Source organism: Neocloeon triangulifer, unplaced genomic scaffold (genome assembly GCF_031216515.1).
Source record: "Neocloeon triangulifer isolate White Clay Creek 2 clone unplaced genomic scaffold, ASM3121651v1 ptg000022l, whole genome shotgun sequence".
NCBI classification, from domain to species: domain Eukaryota; kingdom Metazoa; phylum Arthropoda; class Insecta; order Ephemeroptera; family Baetidae; genus Neocloeon; species Neocloeon triangulifer.
Window position 1 is genome coordinate 2407199 of NW_026775562.1, and position 22099 is coordinate 2429297.

The 22099-nt window shown below is 34.8% G+C and overlaps 2 protein-coding genes across 13 annotated transcripts in view; both read left to right on the top strand.

Annotated features, from left to right (window-relative positions):
- Nucleotides 1-4699, top strand: part of LOC132204857 (cell adhesion molecule Dscam2-like) — a 104432-nt gene extending 99733 nt beyond the window's left edge. For 5 of the 6 annotated variants that reach the window (XM_059633701.1, XM_059633697.1, XM_059633700.1 and 2 more), the window contains one exon: nt 3903-4699. In XM_059633701.1, coding sequence (XP_059489684.1) covers nt 3903-4122 — 220 coding nt within the window. In that variant the 3' untranslated portion in view covers nt 4123-4699. The remainder of the gene's footprint in view (nt 1-3902) is intronic. The other variant, XM_059633702.1, reaches the window with a different exon arrangement.
- Nucleotides 4700-6095: 1396 nt separating this feature from the next.
- LOC132204539 (cell adhesion molecule Dscam2-like) overlaps nt 6096-22099 on the top strand; it is a 79977-nt gene continuing 63973 nt past the window's right edge. For 6 of the 7 annotated variants that reach the window (XM_059633090.1, XM_059633092.1, XM_059633094.1 and 3 more), the window contains exon 1: nt 8995-9140. In XM_059633090.1, the coding sequence (XP_059489073.1) occupies nt 9092-9140 (49 nt within the window). In that variant the 5' untranslated portion in view covers nt 8995-9091. Of the gene's footprint in view, nt 6155-8994; nt 9141-22099 lie in introns of those variants that run through there. The other variant, XM_059633095.1, reaches the window with a different exon arrangement.

Consider the following 22099-nt stretch of genomic DNA (forward strand, 5'->3'; position numbering starts at 1 on the left):
AAAATTTAAATTTTCATAAAATAGAAGTAAATTAATCAATATAATAAATTTGCCCTTGAAAAAACATTAATTTTAGATTACAGATTTTTTAATTATATCAAAATGATTAATTTACATACAATTCTGGAGGATAATATTTTTATTTTTACTCTAAAAAAAAAATTAAAAATTAGCAGAAACAATTTTAAAAATTCAAAACAATAAAATGTTAATTATAAATTATTATTAAGTATATCTCCTCTACTATCTTCGCCAAATTCAATAATTCTTTGGTTTGATCTATTATGGTTGTGGTTCTTTAGATTTAGATAGCGACTGCCATTTCTGTACTTTTGGTCACATTGGCATCATTCAGAAAATTTATTTCCATCTCTCAACAGCAAAATATTCAAGAGCATGTTCCTTCCGAAACTGCAAATCGACCTCTAAAATACGTCTAAATCTTCAACAATCAAATATAATGGAAATAAAACTCTTTTCAACCTAATGACAAATTACCTCTGTGTCAAACAATGCATGCTTAGTCTTCTTTCGACACATCAAGATAATCAGACGCAAAGGCATATAAAATAATGAACTACACCTATTTTATAAACCATATTTTTTTTTATTATTATTAAAATTGAAAAATTTAAAAATATACAATTTTCACCTATTTAAATATTATCAAAGAAATTTCAATTAATTTTTCTTTTCTATTCATTTCTCAAAGAATGCGAGTTTACCTCTTAAGTTTACACATTTATTTTTAATATTGAGTTTTTTTTTTTCATTTAAAAATTATTAACTTTTAATACGAAACCAAAGTACTAATTTTTTTTTCTTAATTTCACATATTTGATTTTTTTTTTTCATTTTCATTACATACATACATTTTTATTTTTATAAAAAATAATTAAAAAAAAAAAAAAGAATCATATTTTAGTAATTTTCAATCAAAAAATAATTAACATAAATTCAAAAACTTACTAAATGATTTGCATTTCAGATAAGATCTTCGGGATGTATTTTTACGGGCACAATACATACTTGTATCTCCAACAACCTTATATGTTATATTAAATTTTCGTTTATGTAACTTAATATTAGTAATTAGACCAATGAGCAATATTAACGCTATTTTAATTGTTTTAATTAGTAGTAATAGCACTTACTTAAACAACATTGACAAATTCACGATACGCAAATTTAAAATGAAATCATAATTAACATCATAATATTCATTCAATTACTACCTATACAGCATTGAGCAATTTTCAATCCTTTTTTTTTCCTTAAGAACCTTGATCCTTTTCTCTCAAAACCTAATGCCGAGTGTGTGACAATCAACTACATGAGGAGCACCACGTTGTCAAAAATCTATGAACATCCTATCTAACAAGAATCGAAGCTGGAATAGTCTTCCATGCTACCGGACAGACTCCAAGAGCTGGACACCGACCTTTTCTCCAGTCAACACGATGGCAAGCTACCTGACGTCCCAATGACCCAGGAGAAACAACCTAACTAGTTCCTCACCATCAACATTCTCTCGTCTCGACGAGGGTGAAGGATTTCCAAACTCTCATGGCCTACCGACCACAGCTAATTTCGAAGGCCCGGAAAGAGGGACGTGAAAAGGTCAACACCCGCACTACTGCCGCTTCCTGCGCATCTGCTCCAACCTTGCCGATGATCACCAGCATAGCACGACTCATAAAGGAAATAAAACTACCCTACAACCTTAACCTTATTACCATAAAATCCTACCATTTTTGCTCAAGCTTATAGAGAAAATTGATGAAAAATAATAGTATAAAATTGTAACACATTTTTATCACATTTAAACTCTTATTGAAATTATAGCAAATTGGCCATTATTACTATTTTTCACTTAATGCACTTACTTAAACACATTAAAATACAAACTGAATGTAATCAATTATTATAATTCTATTCATCTTTTTTTTTTAAACCCACGTAAAATATTCAATTAATTTTTCATGAAATCCACCTCGAATGTCATCATTCAATTTAATTTTTATTGCAAGATTTATTTATGTGAACTCAAGAAAGAAGAAGATGCAACAACGTCTTGAACATTCAAGCAAACAAAGAATTTCAGTGTTTAGTTTAATGACTTTTTCCTGTTGGCCGAAAAAGTGAAATATTTTATCGGTTATATTTAATTATATTTTCAATAATTTTTATTTTTCGAAAATTTCGTTGCTCATAAATGACCAACTCTATTTTAAGAAGAGGGATGTGAATCCTATGGGGTTATATTTAATCTAGTTTTACAATAATTTTTATTTATATGTATGTGCTAAACGCGCTTAGAGAGAGAGAGTAGGTTTATAAGCATGAACAGGCAGGGAGAATTGTATACCTGAGTGCGAGGGGGTCGCGCGAACACATGTATTGCCACCCCTGACCTAAATAAAAATACACGCATAGATTTTAAGGCGCTCATTGGTCTAGGCATATAATGTAAGGAGGGGTTTATTTTTCGTCAAACTGATTCTAGCCCGAAATTAAAAAGAAAAATCAGACTTCACCTTCCGCTGGTCGAGTGCAGGACCTTTGACTCAAATTAGCAGACTCAAAAGTTTAGTGGCTAATCTTTTGACGAAAAATACTCCAACCCACAAGGCATTCATCCAAGCCGCGCTCTGAGCAAGGAGTAACAGGTTCGAGTTATTTTGTGCTAATTTGTGCCCATTTACTGTTGTACCAACGGCTTGTTTTAATTTTATTTAATTTGGAAAAAGTTCATTCTCTCTAGAGTATAAGTAAACAGTTAATAGAAGAAAATTAGACTGTCGATCCAAAGCAGTCCACAAGCCTTTACGTATTAAGGTTAAAAATCTCTCTCTCGTTTATTACGATTTTAAGGACCCTTGGTTTATTTTATTTTATTTTATTTTGGTTTATAATATTTCATACTGTATGTTTATGTACGAAAACAGTTATATTCATAAACAGTAAACAATATACAAAAGAATAGAAACCATAAAACTTTTATCAGTATTTTTGTAACGCTTTTTATTGAACAATTAAAATATTACTTTCTTCTTATTAAAATTTATATTATATTTGTTTAAATTAAACACAAATGAAACCTTTTAGTTTATTGCAATAATAAGTTTAAATATGATAGTAAACAGATACGAATATAAAGTTCAAATCCAATAAAAGAATTAAGGTTTAATAAGTAGTGAAAAAAATAATTAAATTCGCTCATTATGGCCAGGCCTGAAAGTGTGTTTCTATGAAGTACTTATTGAAGTAGGTACGCATTCTGTACTAGGGTATTTTTATTTAATGAAGAGCGCCAAATCAACTAATAATAAAAGTACCTGCCAGTGTGCGTGCTCTCGGGAGAAACAAAAATATAAAAGGCGCATTTTTCTCCCCCTCAATCGGACAGGCACCGATTGAATGAAACGGTCGCCTCGTCCACTTTCCCTTTTTACCTGCCGAGTTAGATTTACAAATAAAAATAGACGTCTGAAAGAAATGAGATAATCGCTTCTATAAGTCTTTGTAGATTCGCGCGCAAAGCGGTTTTGGTTTTTCATATAGATAACTTAATTTAAAATTCATTTAAAAAAAAAAACCCCCTTTCAATAAATTCATTTCTAACCCCCCCCCCCCCCCCCCCCGCTTTCACAATTTAGTTCCAATTCTTCTTTTAAAGAAAAGAGGCTGCCACACTGGAAATGAAGCGAAAAAAAATATATCAACAGTTTGTGTAAAGAAATCAAGTTTTTGTTAAAATACAATTAATTCTTCATGAATCTTTTTATGATCAAAAAATCCCATTTTGCAGAAATTATAATTTTGTTTTCCTTATCATTGAAAATTCTAATTGACATTTTATATTAATTCATTAATTTCAATTTTTTTTTCTTTTTGAGCAGATATGGAATGCCGCCGATGATTCCGCACAACGCGCGTCACTCCACAACGAGTTTCATGGCGCCGAAAATTGGAGGTGGCGGCGACCCGGTGGCCAAAGTGCGGCCGGTGGCAAGCAGGAACCTGCAAGATAACAACAAAAGTTTCAGCCCCAACAAACAGCGCGCCGGCCAGTTGAGTGTGATCTCGAGCAAGAACGCGGATTACAGCATCAGAGTGTGAGTGAGTCTCTTCTTAAACCCCGGCCCAGCTCTTCGCTCAACAAACAAAACGAAAAGTGTGTTCAAGACTGCAATTGGCAAAGGAAAAAAGAAATCATTGTGATCCTCATATCCCTCTTTGAAAGAATAATAATGTATATTTAAAAAGTGGAGAAGAATCGTGCATATCCTCCGTCCCTCACACCCTGTCAAAGGCAAAAAAGTACTCCGAAAAGTTTTTGAATTACGAAAGAAGAATTAGCACTGCCCTCTTCTTGTTGCCAACTTTTGCATTTTGTGGATATTTGTAGGTTTAAGAAAGAAATGAACTTCCTCAACTTCCCATATAGTGTGACAATTGGCCAGTATGAAATGTATTTGCAAATTTTTATTTCCAATTTTACTGTATTTGCTCAAAACTTCCTACTTCCGTTTCAATATATCGAATAAAAAATTTAAAATGTAAAAACTCCAAATTCAATAGATGGATAGAAACTTTTCAAATCCCTTTCATCAGCTTGTGTATAAATGAATTAATTTCCAATGAAATTTCTGTGATTACTAAATGTGTAAGACGTTTTTTGAAAATAAAAACCAATCTCCAGTTGAAAAGCGTTTGACTAATTCACTCAAGCCTTTTGTTCTCTCTCGTGTGCAGCAGTAGTTGTGAGGAAAAAAATAGCCCGAGTGTTATTTCTCTAATGAAAATAAAAAAGCGGCGCAAGGCCATTTTCAGTGAGCTTTTTGCAGCTTCTGCTAATCCTCTCGGGATCTCTCCGGAATGTGCTCCGCTCGCCGCCGCCGGCAGGTATAACAAAAAAAGAAGGCGAGGTCTCTCAAGAGTCTGCAAGGGAGGAAAAGCCGGCCGTCGTTTGTCACAGCAAACGAGCAAACTGTAATTGCTCGGAATTGGAAACTGCTTAATTTATAGGATTTGAGTCAGAGATTTATTTTGAAACCCAGCATAATTTATAACTTTTAAATCTACCAAAGGAATTAAATATTATCGTTTGATATTTAGGTACAATGTTTGATGAGGATAATATTTTTATTGAAAGTTGAAGCATAAATTATAAAAAAAGTAGAGAATATCTGGCAGATAATTATAATATTAATTGCTCATGATAATTACGGATTTAAAAAAATAAACTTAGAAGAAAGATCGTTGCTTTTGCACTCTGCAAGCTCAACAAAGGGCAGCACATCTTTTTACATAATTTTTATATTATGTTGAAGGGTGAAAAAAGCATGTACAGTCCCGCCAATTCAAATCTGAATACAATTCTTGCAACTGTAGCCAACTTAACAAAATATATCTCTGTTAGAGTTTATAATTTGGCTGCCATTAAAATCGATATTCGATTAAATAAATCTAAAAAACTAATTCATGTATTTATAGACACCAGAAATCAAAATTTTTCGAAATTTCCTTAGAAAAATATTGTTTTGTTGGTACTGAATTTTCTCCCGCCAGGTCACTTGTCAAGTCACCTGTTATGAATGTAATATGACTTTGCTGTTGACTTTCGTGTGAATATTTTTCCAGTTTTGCTCTACAAATCGTCGCCTGTGCGTCTTGATGACTCATGGAAATGGAAATCTGCAGAGAACCTCAAGCAACGGTGGGCGGTCGAAAAACGGTCCCAAAACGACCAAAATCTTCCGTAAAAGGTATGAAAACGTATACATTAATGACGACAATTCAATTCCTATCAAAGAATTGTTTTTCAATTTTCAATTGATATACAAATGTAAATTCTCGTAATTTTGATCTGTTTTTATTCAAGCCAGGAATTTTTGCCTATGTTCAAAATTTACTAAAACTTTTTATTACTATAATATGATTTGGTTTTTTTTATAAAACTTTACGTTGTTGTCAGATGAATGAAAGTAAACACTAAAATTTATATAAAATAGTGATTTTTTAAAATTATTTCTAAAATTTTGTAAAAAAATTCATTTTTTGCAGACTTCGAACTGTGTTGTGAGCTTATTGAGTGGCCAAAGTTCATACCGAAAGGAGTGTTCGTCATTGAAGCAGCACCAACTTAAGAGTGAGTACAAAAAGTCATTTCGTAGTTTCTTTTGCCACAGATATTTATATATTTACCGATTACGCATACAAAGAGATGGCCAGTGATTTTTTTTGCGCTTTTTGGATAACCAGACCTAATGCGTGGTTTTCCCGTATTTAAAAAGAACTGATGACTCTTGACTGCAGCCCCCGAAATAAATATTTAATTTAAGATTTCTCTTTCCATTGATTGCAGGAATTTATTTTTGCACTTCGTACCGGATTAATTAAATTTCAGATAGTGAATTTCTTCAAATTGAGAATCTTGTAAAGATTTTCGTTATAAAAAATCAGCCTTTCAGGAAAAACAGATATTTTTAGAAAAACAAAAATGATATTTTGTCTTCCCCACGATTACCGATTTTTAATCCTGTATTTTTACTTAATGTCAAAGCAGGTGTCAGGAAGAATTGATTGGTGACCAAAGGGTCTGTTAGAAAAAAAAAAACGATTATAGAAATGCCATTGGTCCGAAAATTTACCTAATACATATGAAACTCAACAAGTAATTTTTGGCTGATCATTAGAAAGTTCAAAATTTCAGGCTAAGATGAATCAGTTTTTGTCCAACAAAAATTGTTCACCGAGTTCTATTTTGAGGAAAATTCGGTTTAAATATTTTCAATTTTCCATATTTTATTTTTTTTTGCGACACGAAATTTAAAAATTTCCAGTTCTTTGCGTCCAATTTTTCATGATTCTCTTTAAATCTATTTATTTTAGGCGTTGATTTGCTGGTGGAAACAGCTCAATTCTGATTGACAGGTTTTTTATACTTTCCAGTTCAAAAAGTTTCAACATCATTTTTCGAAATGATTTTTCCCCTTTAAAAGTTAAGCTCTTGACGTGTGTGCTGGTCGGTTACTCAAAGGCTTAAACACCGGGCGTGTGTTTTTACCTCAAGAGGTATTAAAAGTTGGGCCGGCGGTGGAGCGAATTTAAATATTTCATGCTCTGCCCATTGGCATCGGATGACGGAGTGGAAAAGTTTCGAGAGGCACTTTGGCTGTTTCGCACCCACAGCCTTTAATCAATTATCGAGAAAGGCAGCAACGGACGAACAGACATTCAGCCCGAGAGAGATGCCAATCTGCTTTGTTCTGCCGCTGTCACAGACCCTCTCATCTAAAGATTGGTCGGCCCCACTGACCTTTTATACTAGTTTTTTACCAAAAATTTTTTATCTGACCAAAATTTATCACTTCGTTTTTATTTAAAAAAATCTTCCTTGATGAGTTTTCGGTGTAATTTTTTTTCCCTCTTTCACTTTTCATTTTTCCTTTTTTGCCGAGCAGTCGAATTTGGTTCGCTGGAGGTGAAAATCAATTTGAACGTCGGCGATCAGAGGCAGAGCACTTCTCTCTTCTTCCTCTCCGTCGTGATCGTTACAAAAAGACCGACGAGCCGCCGCTTTTTCATTTTCCATTTCCACCTTTTGGCAGAGCGCGCGGCTCTCGTGTGTCCCGACAAGGATTAAAGACACAACGCCACACTCGCTCTCTCCGCCAGATTGCAATCAATTTAATGACTCTCCCACGCGCCACCTCCCGCACCGCATTTCTCGCAAACAATTTCTCTCGATCAAACAAAACGCAGAAATCGAAAAATCATGGAAATTACTTTTTTTCGGTAAAAAATGCTTCAATTTTTTGGTAGGGAATAAAAACATGTTTGAGCTATTCAAGGATTCAAAAAATAAGTAATATTTTCTGCTCCTTGAAAATATGCAAACTGAAAAACTTAACATTTTCAATAACCAAAGGATGCGTTTTGTGTTAAAATTTTAATTTATTTCGGCCAAAATACAAATAAATTTTCTGCGAATGACTGAAATTCAATATAATATTGGAACCTCTAATTAACGGTTAATTAACTTATAATTTGTGTCAATGTCGATGAGTTTTTTTGTATTCTTTCCCAAACGGACGGTTTGAAAAAAAATTAGGTGCCTAGAAATCCACGTAAACCCTTTAATAAATTTGAATAACGAATTGATATATTTATTTTGCGTATTTTTTATTGCAGACTCTGGATCCGCTTTACAGTAAATTAACCCAACCGGTTTTATTTGAACAATTTTAATGAGGGATGGGAATTATAATCAAATGATTATCAATAGAAACTACTTTATTGCTTAAAAAACACGGTTGTTTTCTTTGCGAATCTTGTAATGTTGAGTCGAGAATGAACCAATTTTATAATCGATTGTTTTCGATTATTTTGCTAATAAAAACTGATTATTCCAAGAAAAACATATTTTTATCATGACTATTTTAGATTTTTTTTTTTAAATTCCGAAAGTTAAATAAAAAATGATTTTTGGCGAATATCTGCAAATATCGGATAGACCATTCTGAACAGTTTGAGCTACGTTTTTTGACTGTTAATTTTGCCCTGGACCCTGGCCCACATTTTAATTTTGGTTGAAATTTTAACTTTTTTAATCTCTGTCAAATATTTGTTTCTATTTCCAATGCAATACGTTGTATTGAGAAAGAAAAAATGCATATAATCACTTCACTTTTTTTCCACTTGCCTTTGTATTTTTACACATACATTTTTTTTTTATTATTTTGCTCGTGCCACGCGTCAGTCAAAAGGTATAAGAAGACGGAGGCGCGAATCAATATCTGTTGGTGGCGAACGCGGAGGCTGCGAGGTGATAGAGAAAAGAGAGTCAGTCGCTCTCCTTATTTCCTTCTTTCCTGGCTCTTCTGCTTCTTCTTACTTTGCATTGCGCAGTTGCAGGGGTGGGGGCGGAGGAGCCCGGCGGCGGCTGCTGTGCCGCCGCGCGCGTGTTAGTGGCTGCCTGACCGCCGGTCGGTTCTCGTCGGTGCGACCGCCTTCCACAGGTACTCCTTGCGAAGGTTCCGTTCGTCGTCAGGGTCGCGCGTGTTGTTCGTCAGGTCGCGGCGCCATGGCGGCCGGCCTCCTCTTCCTACTCCTCTTCGCCTTCGCTCCACCTGGTGAGTTAACCCTTTTTTCATTGCGCACTTTGTGAACCGAAAAGGTGAAGTTTCCAACCCTGACAATGATATCAATTCGAAATTCTGAAAATTTTGAAGAGCGACTTTATAAATTTACGAATTTTACTAAAAAGACATCCGAAGAATTTAAAACCAAACCTGCAAAATGATTAAAATTTGAGGAGGAGAAAAGATATCAACGATTTTTTTTTTAATCCAATTGAATTTTTTAATGATAAACATTTGTATGCCCAAAACGTTGATTGTTAATTTTAAAACCGAGTTGTAACAATATGATTGTTTTTAATGATTATCATTTAATTTGACATATTTCAGGAAAATTATAAGAAATAATTATATATTCTTCTTAAAAACTACATATTTTTTAATTACATTAAATTATGGAATTTATACACAAAATTTTAATTTTATTTATTATACTTATAAGACTTATAATTTAAAATGTAAATAATTTAAAATTAAAGAATTTATGAAATTATTTTATTTATATGGAATTATATTTCAAATTATATTTTTATTCGACAAAATTAAAAACATCAACAAATTAATTAAGTTAATGGTAAAATGAACAACGTTTGTTTGAATCAAAATGGTTAAAAAGAACTTTTAAATGATTCCTAATTCCACATAATTTATTTACATTAATTGGAAATTTTTGAAATTTAAATTTATCACTAACTTTAAATTTCAAAGAAACAAGCAAAATAAAATATTTGCAGCTAAAATTATTAAAAGAAAAAACATTTGATTCTGTTGTAAATTAATTACAGCTCCGGCCGATATTATTTATATTTTATTACAGCAACAAATTAGCATCTCTATCGAACCGGTTTTTAGCTTTGGAATTTCTGCAGAACAAAAAAAATGCCGCCATATACATGTCACTCTGCATTCCTACCTTGTTCAACCACGTTCAATCTGCTGATAAGACGCACGCCGCTGGAATTCCTCAGATTCTATCAGTTTTTTTTTTTACAGAGGTAGGAGTGAAAGGATGTGGAAGCTGGGTCAGTAAAGAGAGAAACACAAATAATTTATTATTCTTTTTTTAAATTTTATTTTCATTACAATGCAAATTATACGTAAAAATAAGTAGTTTTGTTTTTTTAAGATGAAAAGCTTGAAGAATAAAATCGAAGTGAGAAAATGTTGTTGTCTTAAAAAACAAGATCAGACAAAAACAGATTGGCAGTCCATTGTGAGTGGCTTCATATTATTTTCGCTCTCGGCCGCCAAAGTTTTCTTCCTCCCTTTCTTTTTATTTCGGTCCTGTAATAATAACGCGCGCGATCGGTGGGCAAAAGTTTTTTATCTCCGCTCAAAACTTCTTCTTCTTCCTCATCGACATTGAGCCGAACAGACTTACGGTGTTATTTCGCCCAGTCCGCTTATTTTTCGCGTCGCAAAAATCAGACCCTTTTCGTTTCACTCTTGCACGACAAGAAAAAAGAATGAATTAAAATACAAATAGTTAATTAGTTCGTGAAAATAATTCTACAAAAATATGTAATAAAAAATGAATCAAAAATAAAAATTCTGAAGACCTAAACGACGTTTTTCAACGTTTGAGACTCCATAGATTTCTATCAACGGTGATCAAATTTCATAATTATATCTATCGAATCCTGAAATATCAAAGGTTTAAAATATTAAATAAAATAGAGCCCAGTTTTTTTCAGTTTTTTAATTAATTCAACGTTAAAATTGAAATTTCGTCTAAAATGGCAACAAAGAAATTAATAAGATTTTCTTTTGGTAAAATATGTGAATTTTTGCAAAACATTGATTTAAAAGTTTTTCTTTAAATTATGAAAAAATCTTAAAATTTCTTCCTATATAATTTTTATGTAATATTTCCGCAAATCAATAATAGCACGGCGGGTGAGAAAAGGAACAAAGAAATTTGTGGCGGGCTGAGGCAAAGAGTGAGTGCACTCGGCTCTCCTCTCTACTCTTTGCTCCTTTGTTCGTTTTTCGACTCATTTCTTTTTCACTGGCGAGTGCTCGATGCGAAAAAAAAGAACCATTCCCTCTCTCACCTCATCCATTGTACACACCCAGTGCAGCTGGAAAGAAAGAAAGAAGTTTGGTGCCGCCATCAATTCCGCCGCGCGTCGATGGGAAATATTTTCTCTCGAGTCAATTAAAACTTTGCACAACGCGCGCAGTAAAAAGAAGAAGAAGAAGCGACACGAGCTTTGAATCCTGAATTAGTCGTGCAGAGACGCTTGGAATTTTTCGCGAAGAGTGTTTTATGGGCGAGACTGCTTGTGCCGGCCTGGGATTAGTTTTTGTACGTCCCGCACTCGACAAAGTAATCCGACCGGATGAACAAGTGCACTTCAGTCTTTTGCTCAATCAAAAGCGGATTTGCAATTTTCCAAATAAAATATAAAAGTGATTTAAAACAATATCAAAATTAAGAAGTTTAAATTGATTCCATTGAAAAATTATGAATTTGAAAGCAAATTTATTTGTTGAAAAATACCATTTAAAAATCAGGTTGCACGGAATTGATTTTTTTGATTGAAAAATCTAAATTCTAAGGAAAATCAAGGATTGATTTGAAAACTTTCGCCGTGGAGAATTTTTACCTCATTGGAAAGAATTCACGAAGAATTTGACTCATAATTTAGATCACCATGAAAGTGTATTGAGAAATTAAATCAATTTAATTAATTAATTAAAAGAAGCACACCCATCCACCCCCACATCTTTGAATTTAACCAGAAATGAGATGAAAAATGCAAATAAAAAATATGAAATGAAGCCTGAAATTTCCATCAAAAAAATTAATATATTCTTTTTCTTTAAATTTTTTGGCAGCATCGGAAATAACGTCTTTTTTTCTCTACCTCTCTGGCCTAACTAATGCTTGTTGCTTGTGTTTAAAAGGCGTCGTGCGTCGGCGGTTGCTCGCCCATTACACAATCAACACGCGCATTGTTCGCGGCCGAATTGTCTCCGTCGGAACAAATGGGCGCTGGAAAGAGCAGACAATGGACTAAAGCACTTAGTCACTGTTTTACTCTGTCGTTGTTGTCTGTTTGCTCGGCGGCTCACCTGCCTCCCTCGCGAAGAACAAAAAAAAAAAGGAGAGATTTACAAGTTCGGTTTCGTCAAAAAATATAAAAGAAGCCAAGGTATGCAATCCGCTTTGCAACCGCGTCGGGCGGGAAGCCTAATTTCGACACTGATTGTTGACTCTTCCGAAGGATTTGTGCCTTAATTTTTTCGAGATGACGAACATAAATTAAATTTGCTTTTATTTTTTTCCTCAAATAATTGGTTTTAATTAAAATTTTATTGCGCAACACAAATGCCGAGTTTAATTTCGAGAGGAAAGTTCAGTTAACGGCGCGCAGGGTGTGGTGAAATATTCAAAAGCGTCGTCTTGAACCGGAATGTTGGGCTGATTACACTCAACTTGCTTGTCCTTGAGTTTGCCAAGTTCTTCTTGTGTGTGTCCGGTCGGCATGAACCCATCCTATGCAAATCCCGAGTCCGTCTGGGCCAAACTAGTTGCTACCTTAGCACACAAAGGTTTTGTGTTTAAGGGAGGGTCTTTGTATTAGACGGAGGCTTTTTGTTTGCCATTATAATGGAGTGAAAATTAGGCGGCGCCGCACACACACGTACAGATAATTCCGCAGGCAGGTGTATTCATTATGGGCCGACCGGTTTACGCATTAAGCCGGCGGCGGCATCAGGGACTCGGATTATGCAACCCTTCGTTACTCGCCAGTAGGTTGCCCAAAACTTCATAAAGTTGATTTAATAAAAATTGAGAAATTTTGGAATATTTGTCATATTTTCCAATCTTAACCTGAAAAATAGCTGAGAACTGAACAACATTTTGGTTTGGGCATGAAATCTATCAAAATTAATAATTCCAACCTTTGAGTTCAAATCTTCCCGCCAAAATTATTCAAATCTTAATAATTTATTTGTTCATTAAAGACCCTCTCTGGTCATTTGTATTGCTAAATTTCGAGTATATCTTGTGAAAACAATGTATGAAAATTCCAAACCGTTGCGTCACAATCTAAAGAAAACCTAATACGAGGAGAATTTCCATCAGTTTTGTCCATAAACTGCAGTATTTGGTAAAATTGGCGCTGCGATCGCTGATTTTTCCACTCATGCCCCACGGAATACGTAAAAATAAGCGATTGCAGCGCCACAAGTGGCCAAATCCTGCAGATTTTAATTTAAATTTAAATTTCTCTCTTAATAAATAGCAATAAAAATGACCGAAGTGGGTCTTTAAAAACTCTAGATTGATTTTCGACAAAAAAAATTGCAAATATCTGTATATATAGCATTTTTTTTTATCGTGATAATGCAATACTGTCTACTTTTGAATTTTATTGAATGAAAATCATTTGTCATTGTGCGTCTTTTTAAAGTGATTGCCTGGCTGTCTATTTGTCGCCTCACAAGGTATTAATGATGGCGAGGGCGAGTGGATTGGCCTCTGGAGGAGGCTGGGGGCGATAATGAGCCGTGCTAGAGCCTAGTTATTACCGAGTGAGCAAGATAAACGAGCGAGTTCCATTCCCTGAATGGCGCCCCCGCATGGTGTAGACCAGAGAGCAAAACACGCGAGAAGTTTGCGAGCAAAGGTATTTGCTGCGGCGGCGGCGAATTATGCAGCCGGCTAATGACGCCGAGGAGACGAACGTAATCAACGGCTCGGGCGTAAACGACTCGCACGCCCGGGACCCATTTTTTGTTGTTTGCTGAAAGGCTTAAATTGAATGGGAGTTGCGACATACACAGGGCCGGAGAAAGCGTGTCGGGGTTAATTATTTTCCACGCGTAAACAGGGAAGCTCCTTATCCGTGGCAGGGGCTCGAGAATTTGAGTAGAATTTGTGTTTTGGGCAAGCAGGAGAACTTAAAGGACAACACCATTTTTTTAAAAGGGGTTAATTTTTTATGGTAAATTCTGAGAGTCCAGACAAGAAGATTGCAAAACGGTGCATAAAATATGGTGAATAATTTTTTTTAAATATGAATTATAATTTTTAGCTTCTACTACATTGGAAAAAAGCAAAAATTACAAAATTAAATAAATTAAATAAGTTTAAAGCAAAATTCTTGATAGCGGTGGTGTCGTTTTGTAAAACAATTCCTTTCTTTTCAAATAAATTGTTTCAACAGTTGAATGTAATCAATGTGATTTAACAATTTGGACAAATAAACAACAATGATAATAAAAGATCATATCGCTTATCAAAAAGTCTCAAAATTATCTTTCCAACATAAATCTTGAGAATCATCTAGCGCGTCCTGTAAGGTGCAATATCTGAATAAGAAAAAACGGATTCATCCTGAATTTCCATGGAAATGGGTCGTAATTTATGATAAATAGCGTTTCTTTCAACGAGTTTTTCATTGTCCTTGCGGAACAATCCGGCGAGCAAGAAAGGAAGCTGCGAACAATCCGGTGCGCCGACGTAAATCTTGATAAAATAATAACGCGCGCGCAAGTTGGCGAAGTCTCGAGAATAATCAGTCGCGGCGGACAAAAAGCCGGCGAGTAATACAAATGACTGCGTTCCGCCGAGACGTTTTTTGTTTACTTGTTGAAAGAGGGACCTGCATAGAAAGGTCAAGTGGAAAATTCAAATCGCTTTATCCGAGAACGAGAGAGAGATGGGATTTGTGAATGCAGCGCAGCTCATGCGCGAAATAAAAGAGCTGCTCTCATTAATGGGCTCGCAATAATCCGCGTAATTGGCCGCCCTTTTGCCCCACAAAAAAGGGAGACAATTCTCCTAAATAATAATTGGATCCTTTCGGGTTACCAACTTTACAAGAGAGAATAAAAAATATAATTCAAAGGGGGAAATTGAGAAATTCCTGAGAAGATGTAAAGTTCTTTTCCACTTCAAAGGTGGCGCTTGAGACTTTTCTCTCCGCTCAATATTCAAGAGCAATTTAAATTTCAGCGCCGTTTTACGGTCGATTCGCTGTTGAATAATTCCGCAGACGAAAAGGCGACCGGTGCAGCAGCCGTTTTTGCTGCAGCGTGGAAAAATAAAATTTCCAAGTGCAAATTGAATTTGCTATTTCGTTGAATGGCGGTTGATTTGCAGCAGCCGATGAATCGACGCTTAATGATTTCACAAATTGGACGAGAATTATAAAAAAAGTATTAATAAACTTTATTTAAAGTTTCAGAGAATTGCTGGTTTTTAATCACCTTTTCAAATTGAGTAAAAATTTGTCTGCATTTGAAATGTTTCTGAATTAAATGGAAAAAGTTTTTTCCTCCAATTGAAATTTGAATAGTTTTTTTTCTGCCGCTCTCGTTCTATTTATGATTCGTGGACCGTTTTCGCATTTCACGCGCCGAGCGTTGGCGTGAAAGCGTCTGCTCTCGCGTGCTCCTTTTCCTTTCTCGGTCGGGGAGAAGTTTTTGGCCCAAACTTGGCCGCCGCATCTTCGCGTGCTTCTGACAGCACAAAGCGCGCCGGACTGGAGCAAACACAAACTAGGTTTTCTTGCTCCGGCTCTTTATTTGCCGCTGCAATAAGAGAGCAGCAGCAGCAGAAGAAGTGTAAAGTTTGTAGCCCGGAACGAAAGTGGTGCCGCCGCCGAGCCGATTCTTCGCAAACTCCAATAATAATTTCCACTAGGCGCAGGAAACTTGTTCCATCCGTTTTCGCTCCTTTTTCCGGACCATGCGTCCAAAAGTGGTTGCTTTTTATTATATGCACTTTCTGTTGCCAACCACTTTTGCCCAGATTCTCATTTCGTTTTATATTCTTGACGAGAAGTGACAATTTAAACAAGTTAGATTTTTACAACAATTAGTGGTTCAGAGATTTTTATATGAATTTTTTGAGATACTTTGAGCAGAGAAGATTCCAACGATATTTATATAAATGGTTTAAAATTGTCAAAGAAGCCAAATTTAAAGTAATTTAATATCAATATTATTATATTCTCATTATTTTATTTATTTAAATATTATTATTTTTATATTAAATTAAATAAAAATTATTTTATCAAAATTTTATAAATTATGATATAATTTATAAAATAATAATTAATATTACCTAACAGAAAAAAATTATTTTTACTAATACTAAAACTAACAACAAATTTTCATAAGAAAAATTTAAAATAAAATTCAAACTTTTAATAAAAGTTTGGGAAAAATAGAACTTGTAAATAATAAAAATAATTTATTATTAATACAAAGTAATTTTGTAAATTTTTCAAATAATTAATTTATTATTATAATAAATAATAAACATTTATATTTACTAATAAATAAATAAATCTATTTTTTTTTTAAATTTATAAGTAATTAAATCTTATATACATTATTTACACTCAGGTTTCGAGCTTTGAAAAATGAAAAATATTTAAATAAATATGTTTGTATTGCAATTTTAGAATTCAAAAATGGAAAGATTTCTCTAATCCAGTTCCAAAGATGTAATACAAAGTCAATTTAGTGTCAAATTTGAAAAGGAATTTTTATTCAAGACTGCTGCCATTTGCAAAATTTGACATTAATTTCCCAATTTTCATTGAATTATAATTTCAAGCACATCACTCGATTTTCCGAGAAATTTCTAAAATAATAATCGTTGCCAACTTCACATTTTGCTTTCCCTTTAATTATTGGAATAGTGACCCACTATTCGGCGGTTATTTCTGCAATGCACCGCGCACTCTACGTAAAATTAATTGCCATGGAGTTGGTTTGTGTGCATCGAATATATCGGGCAAACACGGCTGATTGGTCGGCGCGGTGAGGCGAGTCGCGGCCGCTCAAAGCTCTTTCACTCGCGGGCTGCGCGCATCCATTATCAGCCTTTGCTCGACTGTAATTTTAAGCCCGAATTAATTATTCGCAACGTCATCGATATCGGGCACGGACACACACACGTGTTTCGCAAGCGCCATTGTTTGTGTGTGTCAGTCCGAGCGGCTGAGGCGCGGATGGATGTGCCACTGTCAACACGACGAGACCAGACCTCTATAAATTTTAGGATTCCCTGCAGTGAATTTTGACTCCTAATTAAAAAGAAGAAGAAAAAAACACCGGTTTTATTAAAAAGAATACCGAAATTTTTTTAATTAGTTTTTATTCAAAACTAGCGAAACCCCAAAGTTTTATGGAAAGTTTTTTCATTAAACACTTTTTGAAATTTAAAAATTTGGTGAATAAATGGCATTAAGGACTCCTTATTGCAATGCTAAGAGTACCAAAGAGGTTTTTTTGATCTCCCATATGCCCAATGTAAAATTTTTGCCCCATGAACTCCCAATTTTTTTCTGCTTATCTGTTTAGGGTCATTCAATTATCATTTTGTGCAATTTTGAGCAAAAAATTTCGGGCAGATTTTTTTTAATCGCCATTAACAAAAATCTCCATAAAACGCCATGTTAAATTTCAAAAAAATCATATTTCAAGATTAATCCACGCGACCCCCCATTTTTCTTTGAGCAATCAACTCCACTGGTGGGCAGGAATCTATAAAAAAATCTGGGTCCAAAAATTTCGGGCCGATTTTCCGCAAACAGAAGTTGTAGATGTCAATAAGGAGGCCTTAAAATTTCATCTTCTGTGATGAATATTCCAATCGAGTACTTTTGTTCTACATTTCAATCCTTTGTCTTTGAGTTCGAGAATCTTTTGAAGGCTTCTTCTCCAATCAATTTCCCTCCTTAATCTTGCTCTTTCCGCGTCGTGAGGCGCCGCGAGGGTTGCATCTCTCGCGATAAAACACAGAATGCATTTGCACACGGAGCTACTTTAATTGGCCTTTTGTGCAAAGAGCTCAGACGGTTCTTTAATTAGAACGTCAAGTGCTGGATGCGCCACTAGCGAGACATTGTCAGACTAGAATCCTTTCCTGAAAGTGGTTTTTGTACTTTCAGAAATCCTGCTACTTTTTTGCTCGAAAGAAAAATCTTGAGGCAACTCTCGGCACCGAAATCGCGTTCATGAATTTTTCAGCTTCCCCTTCTGCCGCTCCCTCGCCGTGTGTGTGTGTTCATCAGTTAAAAGCAGTTTGCAAAAGCACCGCGGGGAGAGGAGCAGAAAAAAGCAGACCTAGCGAGGCGTGCACATTACTTATTCATAATAAGTCTGACGTGAAGTAAACAAAGCAGCCCGCGTAAAAAATAAAGAGTCTGAGTCTTCTTCGTATGAAATTTAAATTTTTCTCCCGCTTGCCTTCTTCACTATTGGCAAGCAAGACCGACTGACCTTTTTAAATATGCAGCACACAAATAAAGAACAAATATGTTAATAATGTTATTGCGGATGGGGTTGTTGACGCTGCGGGCGTTAAATTTTGGTTTAAAAAAATGAAAGCCGTCACGTTTGAATCATCAAATTGATAGAATTTTCTCTATAATTAATTGTCAATCTTCAACACCTAAATCAAAATAAGAAGTGTTAAAAACTAAAATTTAAAAATTCTTTTGTTCCTTTTCTTGCAAATTTAAATAAATCAACTTTAAAAAAAAAGTAAAATCGTTCAAAATTTAAAGCTTTTTGAACACCGCCAATTTTTTTTTACATTGTTTGAATAAATATTTGGATCCCCATTGCGAATTATTAGCACAAACATTTGTTACAAATCTGGGCGGACGGAGCAATTTGTGTGCGGATCGAGGCGAGAGAGAAGAAGTTGTTGGTCCCGTCGGGCGCGTGGGGGTGCGAACGGCACTTTGGAATTCTTGTTCGACGCGCCGAGGGAAACAAAAACGGCGGCGAGGCAATAGGGCGAATAAATTCCAGCGTCACTTTTTCTGCAGCTTTCGTGCCGAGGAATTTAAGGCACTCTGGGGCCGCACGCACGTATTGAAATGTATCCAAATGTGCGCGCATTCGATTCGCCCAGGGGAAAAAAGAAAACGAAGAAAGTCCTTTCCGGAGAGGAAGGAAAGTTTTTGCGATTCTAATCATCGCCCTTTCTTTGTGCGGAACGAGAGGAAAAGGAATTCGAGAAAGCGGCAGTTGCAATTTGCTGCGATAAATTTATTTCTGTCGCGCCGAGAGAAATTCTTCCATGCGCCAAATTTAGCGAGCGAAAGTTGAGGGCAAAAGTGCACCCAATTTCACGCTCCAGTTCACGTTATTATTTGTCCGAAAAAAGCTTCAAATTTCACAGATTCGAAATTCCACAGCGTTTGAAACGAGATACTCGAGCAAAATATGTTCTGGCACCAGAATTTGGCCAGAAAGACCAGAAAACAGAGACAGTTTTTAAAAATGAACTAAAAAAAATTGTAATTCTAGTTTCATATAAAAACTTTGAAAGCTAATCAATTTCTGACCTAAATAAAAAAAAAATCTGTAAATCCACAAATAACCCTTCAAAATGTCTACGTCAACAAATTCTGATTGGAATTCGTAGAGCCATGAACCGATATAGGGGTGAAAAGAATCCTTTCTTTCTTTGTCGTCGCCGCCCTCTCCGTTTTGATCCATCAATTTTGATTGTTTTCATCTCCGTGCCGCTTTGAGTCGCTGTTCGAGCACCTCAAAGAAAGAATCAATGTCTAATTCGCGGTCTGTGCCACTCGGTCGGCGCGCCATTATCCCACCCCTTTCTCTGAATGCACTCTAAAATCCATCACCTCGGTCGCGACGCAAATTTCCCTCGCGCGCGAATTATTCCTTTTCAATCTTTAGTGCCGGCGATGAAAAAAAAAAGAAGCCGTATGAAAGGAAACACGTCGAGAGGAGAGATGGATGTGTAATGTAAGGAAGAGAAGAAGAAGAAGTGCGGGCTGATGTGCTGTGGAGCCTCGTAAAAAATTTACATCTGAAAGACGTGCAAAAAATTACCCCAAAAATGTGGGTTGGAAGAAGGCCTGCTTAAGATTTATGTCTCGTCTTTATACCATGAACAAAAATTTCAAGCGATATTCAAGACATTTTTACAGATTCTATAATGCAAAAATCATGCAAATATGGAACAACAACATCGAAAATGACCGTATTTGACATGGTCAAAGAGAAAAATGCACAAATCTGTAGAAAAAAAGCTAAAAGAATCAAAAGAACCTATTTAAATTTTTATTTTAAACTGAAATTTTTATTATTTTAACTTATGTTTTGGAGATAAAAGAGGGAAGAATAATGCTTTTTTTTTAAACTAATAATGCTGCGCTCAACTGAGTAATTTAAAAAAACTTAAAATACTAAAATTATAAAATATTAATAAAACTAAATTAAATAAAATACAAGACAATAATATATATAATAAAATTGTAAAAAAATTAAACAATAAAAATTTGTATAAAAATTAATAATTAAATTAAAATTAGTAATTTATGAGCTATATTTATTAAAAATATTACACATATTTTACTTCAACAATATTATTATTTCTTTAAATTTAAATTAACGGTATTTTGTAACATTTAAAATCGCTAAAACCTTTAACTACAAATTAAAATGACTTATGAGCGCTCAATCGAGCTTAGTCCGACAAGTGTATGAGATTAAAGTCTTAATTTGTTAAAATTGACAAGACTTTTACAAAACTGAGCTTTATTTATTTTTTTTGTACTCTGAAATAGTCCAAGTTAAAAATTTTTAATTCTCAGCCACTATGAGAATTTTGGGTTAAAAAATTCTTTTAGACACGAAGCTTAAAGACACTTTGGAACTAAAATATGTACCAATATTTTGTATGAATAGGAGATTGGAATTGAGAATTCCATTCGAATACACTTTTTTTGGTTCTCCTGATGTCTTTTGCCCAAAATGGGTTTTTGTTTGCCAACAAAAATTTGATTGACTCTATGCGAATGTTGAGCACATTTGCTCCCCTGCGGCTCGAAAGATAAAGAAGTTATAAAAGTGAAGACTGCACTCGTTGGCCCTAATCAAAGCCATTTTTCGGGGGCGAGATACACACAAAAGAGTCGCGCGGCGCGTCACGTACTTAAAACTTTCATTCCGCGATATACCCGCGTTTGTTTTTATTGCGCGGGTGGTCGCAGAATGATTTACGGCTCATTTTATGTGCAACTTGCCACGCCGGGCACGTTCGCCACTAAATATTTATTTACTCTCGGATTAGGACAGCGCGGTAGTGCCTGCGAAATGCACCGAAATGGCTTTTTTGATGGCTTTCGCCGACGAGCAAACTGCGAATTTCTAAATGCGAAGAAAATGTTCAAATCTCAAGGACTGCCTTCATTAAATGGAAGGAATTTTTTGATAGGGATGAAGAAAAATGTCAAAAATGTCAATTTCCTGAGTTGCTAGAATTAAAAAAAGGAAAACTTTTCATTAAAAAATTCTTCGCTACAAATTCTGAAACCTGTGTATAAATTTCATAAGGAAAATGTTTTTTAGTAATTTTACTTCCAGTCCTAAATTTTGAACACTTGCTTCCTGAGTTGGCCATTAGCATTTATATATTTTTTTTCGCTGTGAGAGTCTCGCATTAATTCCGTCCCCGGCAGCTTTTATAATTCCGTATAGTGAGGGAGAAGAAAAAGGTGACATCCCTCTCAGGCATTTTTGTAAATTAAGCGCAAGTCTGTTGTGAGCAAACAAGAAAAGCCGTGATTGCTTCCGAGCCTCGGGTCTCCGGCTTCTAATAACGAAATGAATCCCTCTGCCTCGAGAAAGAATGTCCTGAGGCGGTTTTAAATTGAAAAATATATCTAAAAATTTTGTAAAACGCGATTCTTTTTATAATTTTTTGAATCAAATCCTAAAAAGCACTAAAAAGTTGACATGACATTTAGTGAACTAAATAATAAAACTTTTTGAGTTGCAAAAATATAAGTTTTTTTTTAGATAAAAAAAAATTTTGTAAAAAGTTAGATGTGAAGTGAATAAAACTTTGAACCTCCCTTAACATCTCCATTAAGCCCAAAGAGGTTATTTCCTTGTGATGAGTGCTGCAAATTGCTTTGGAAAAACGAGGCTCGAGCAAA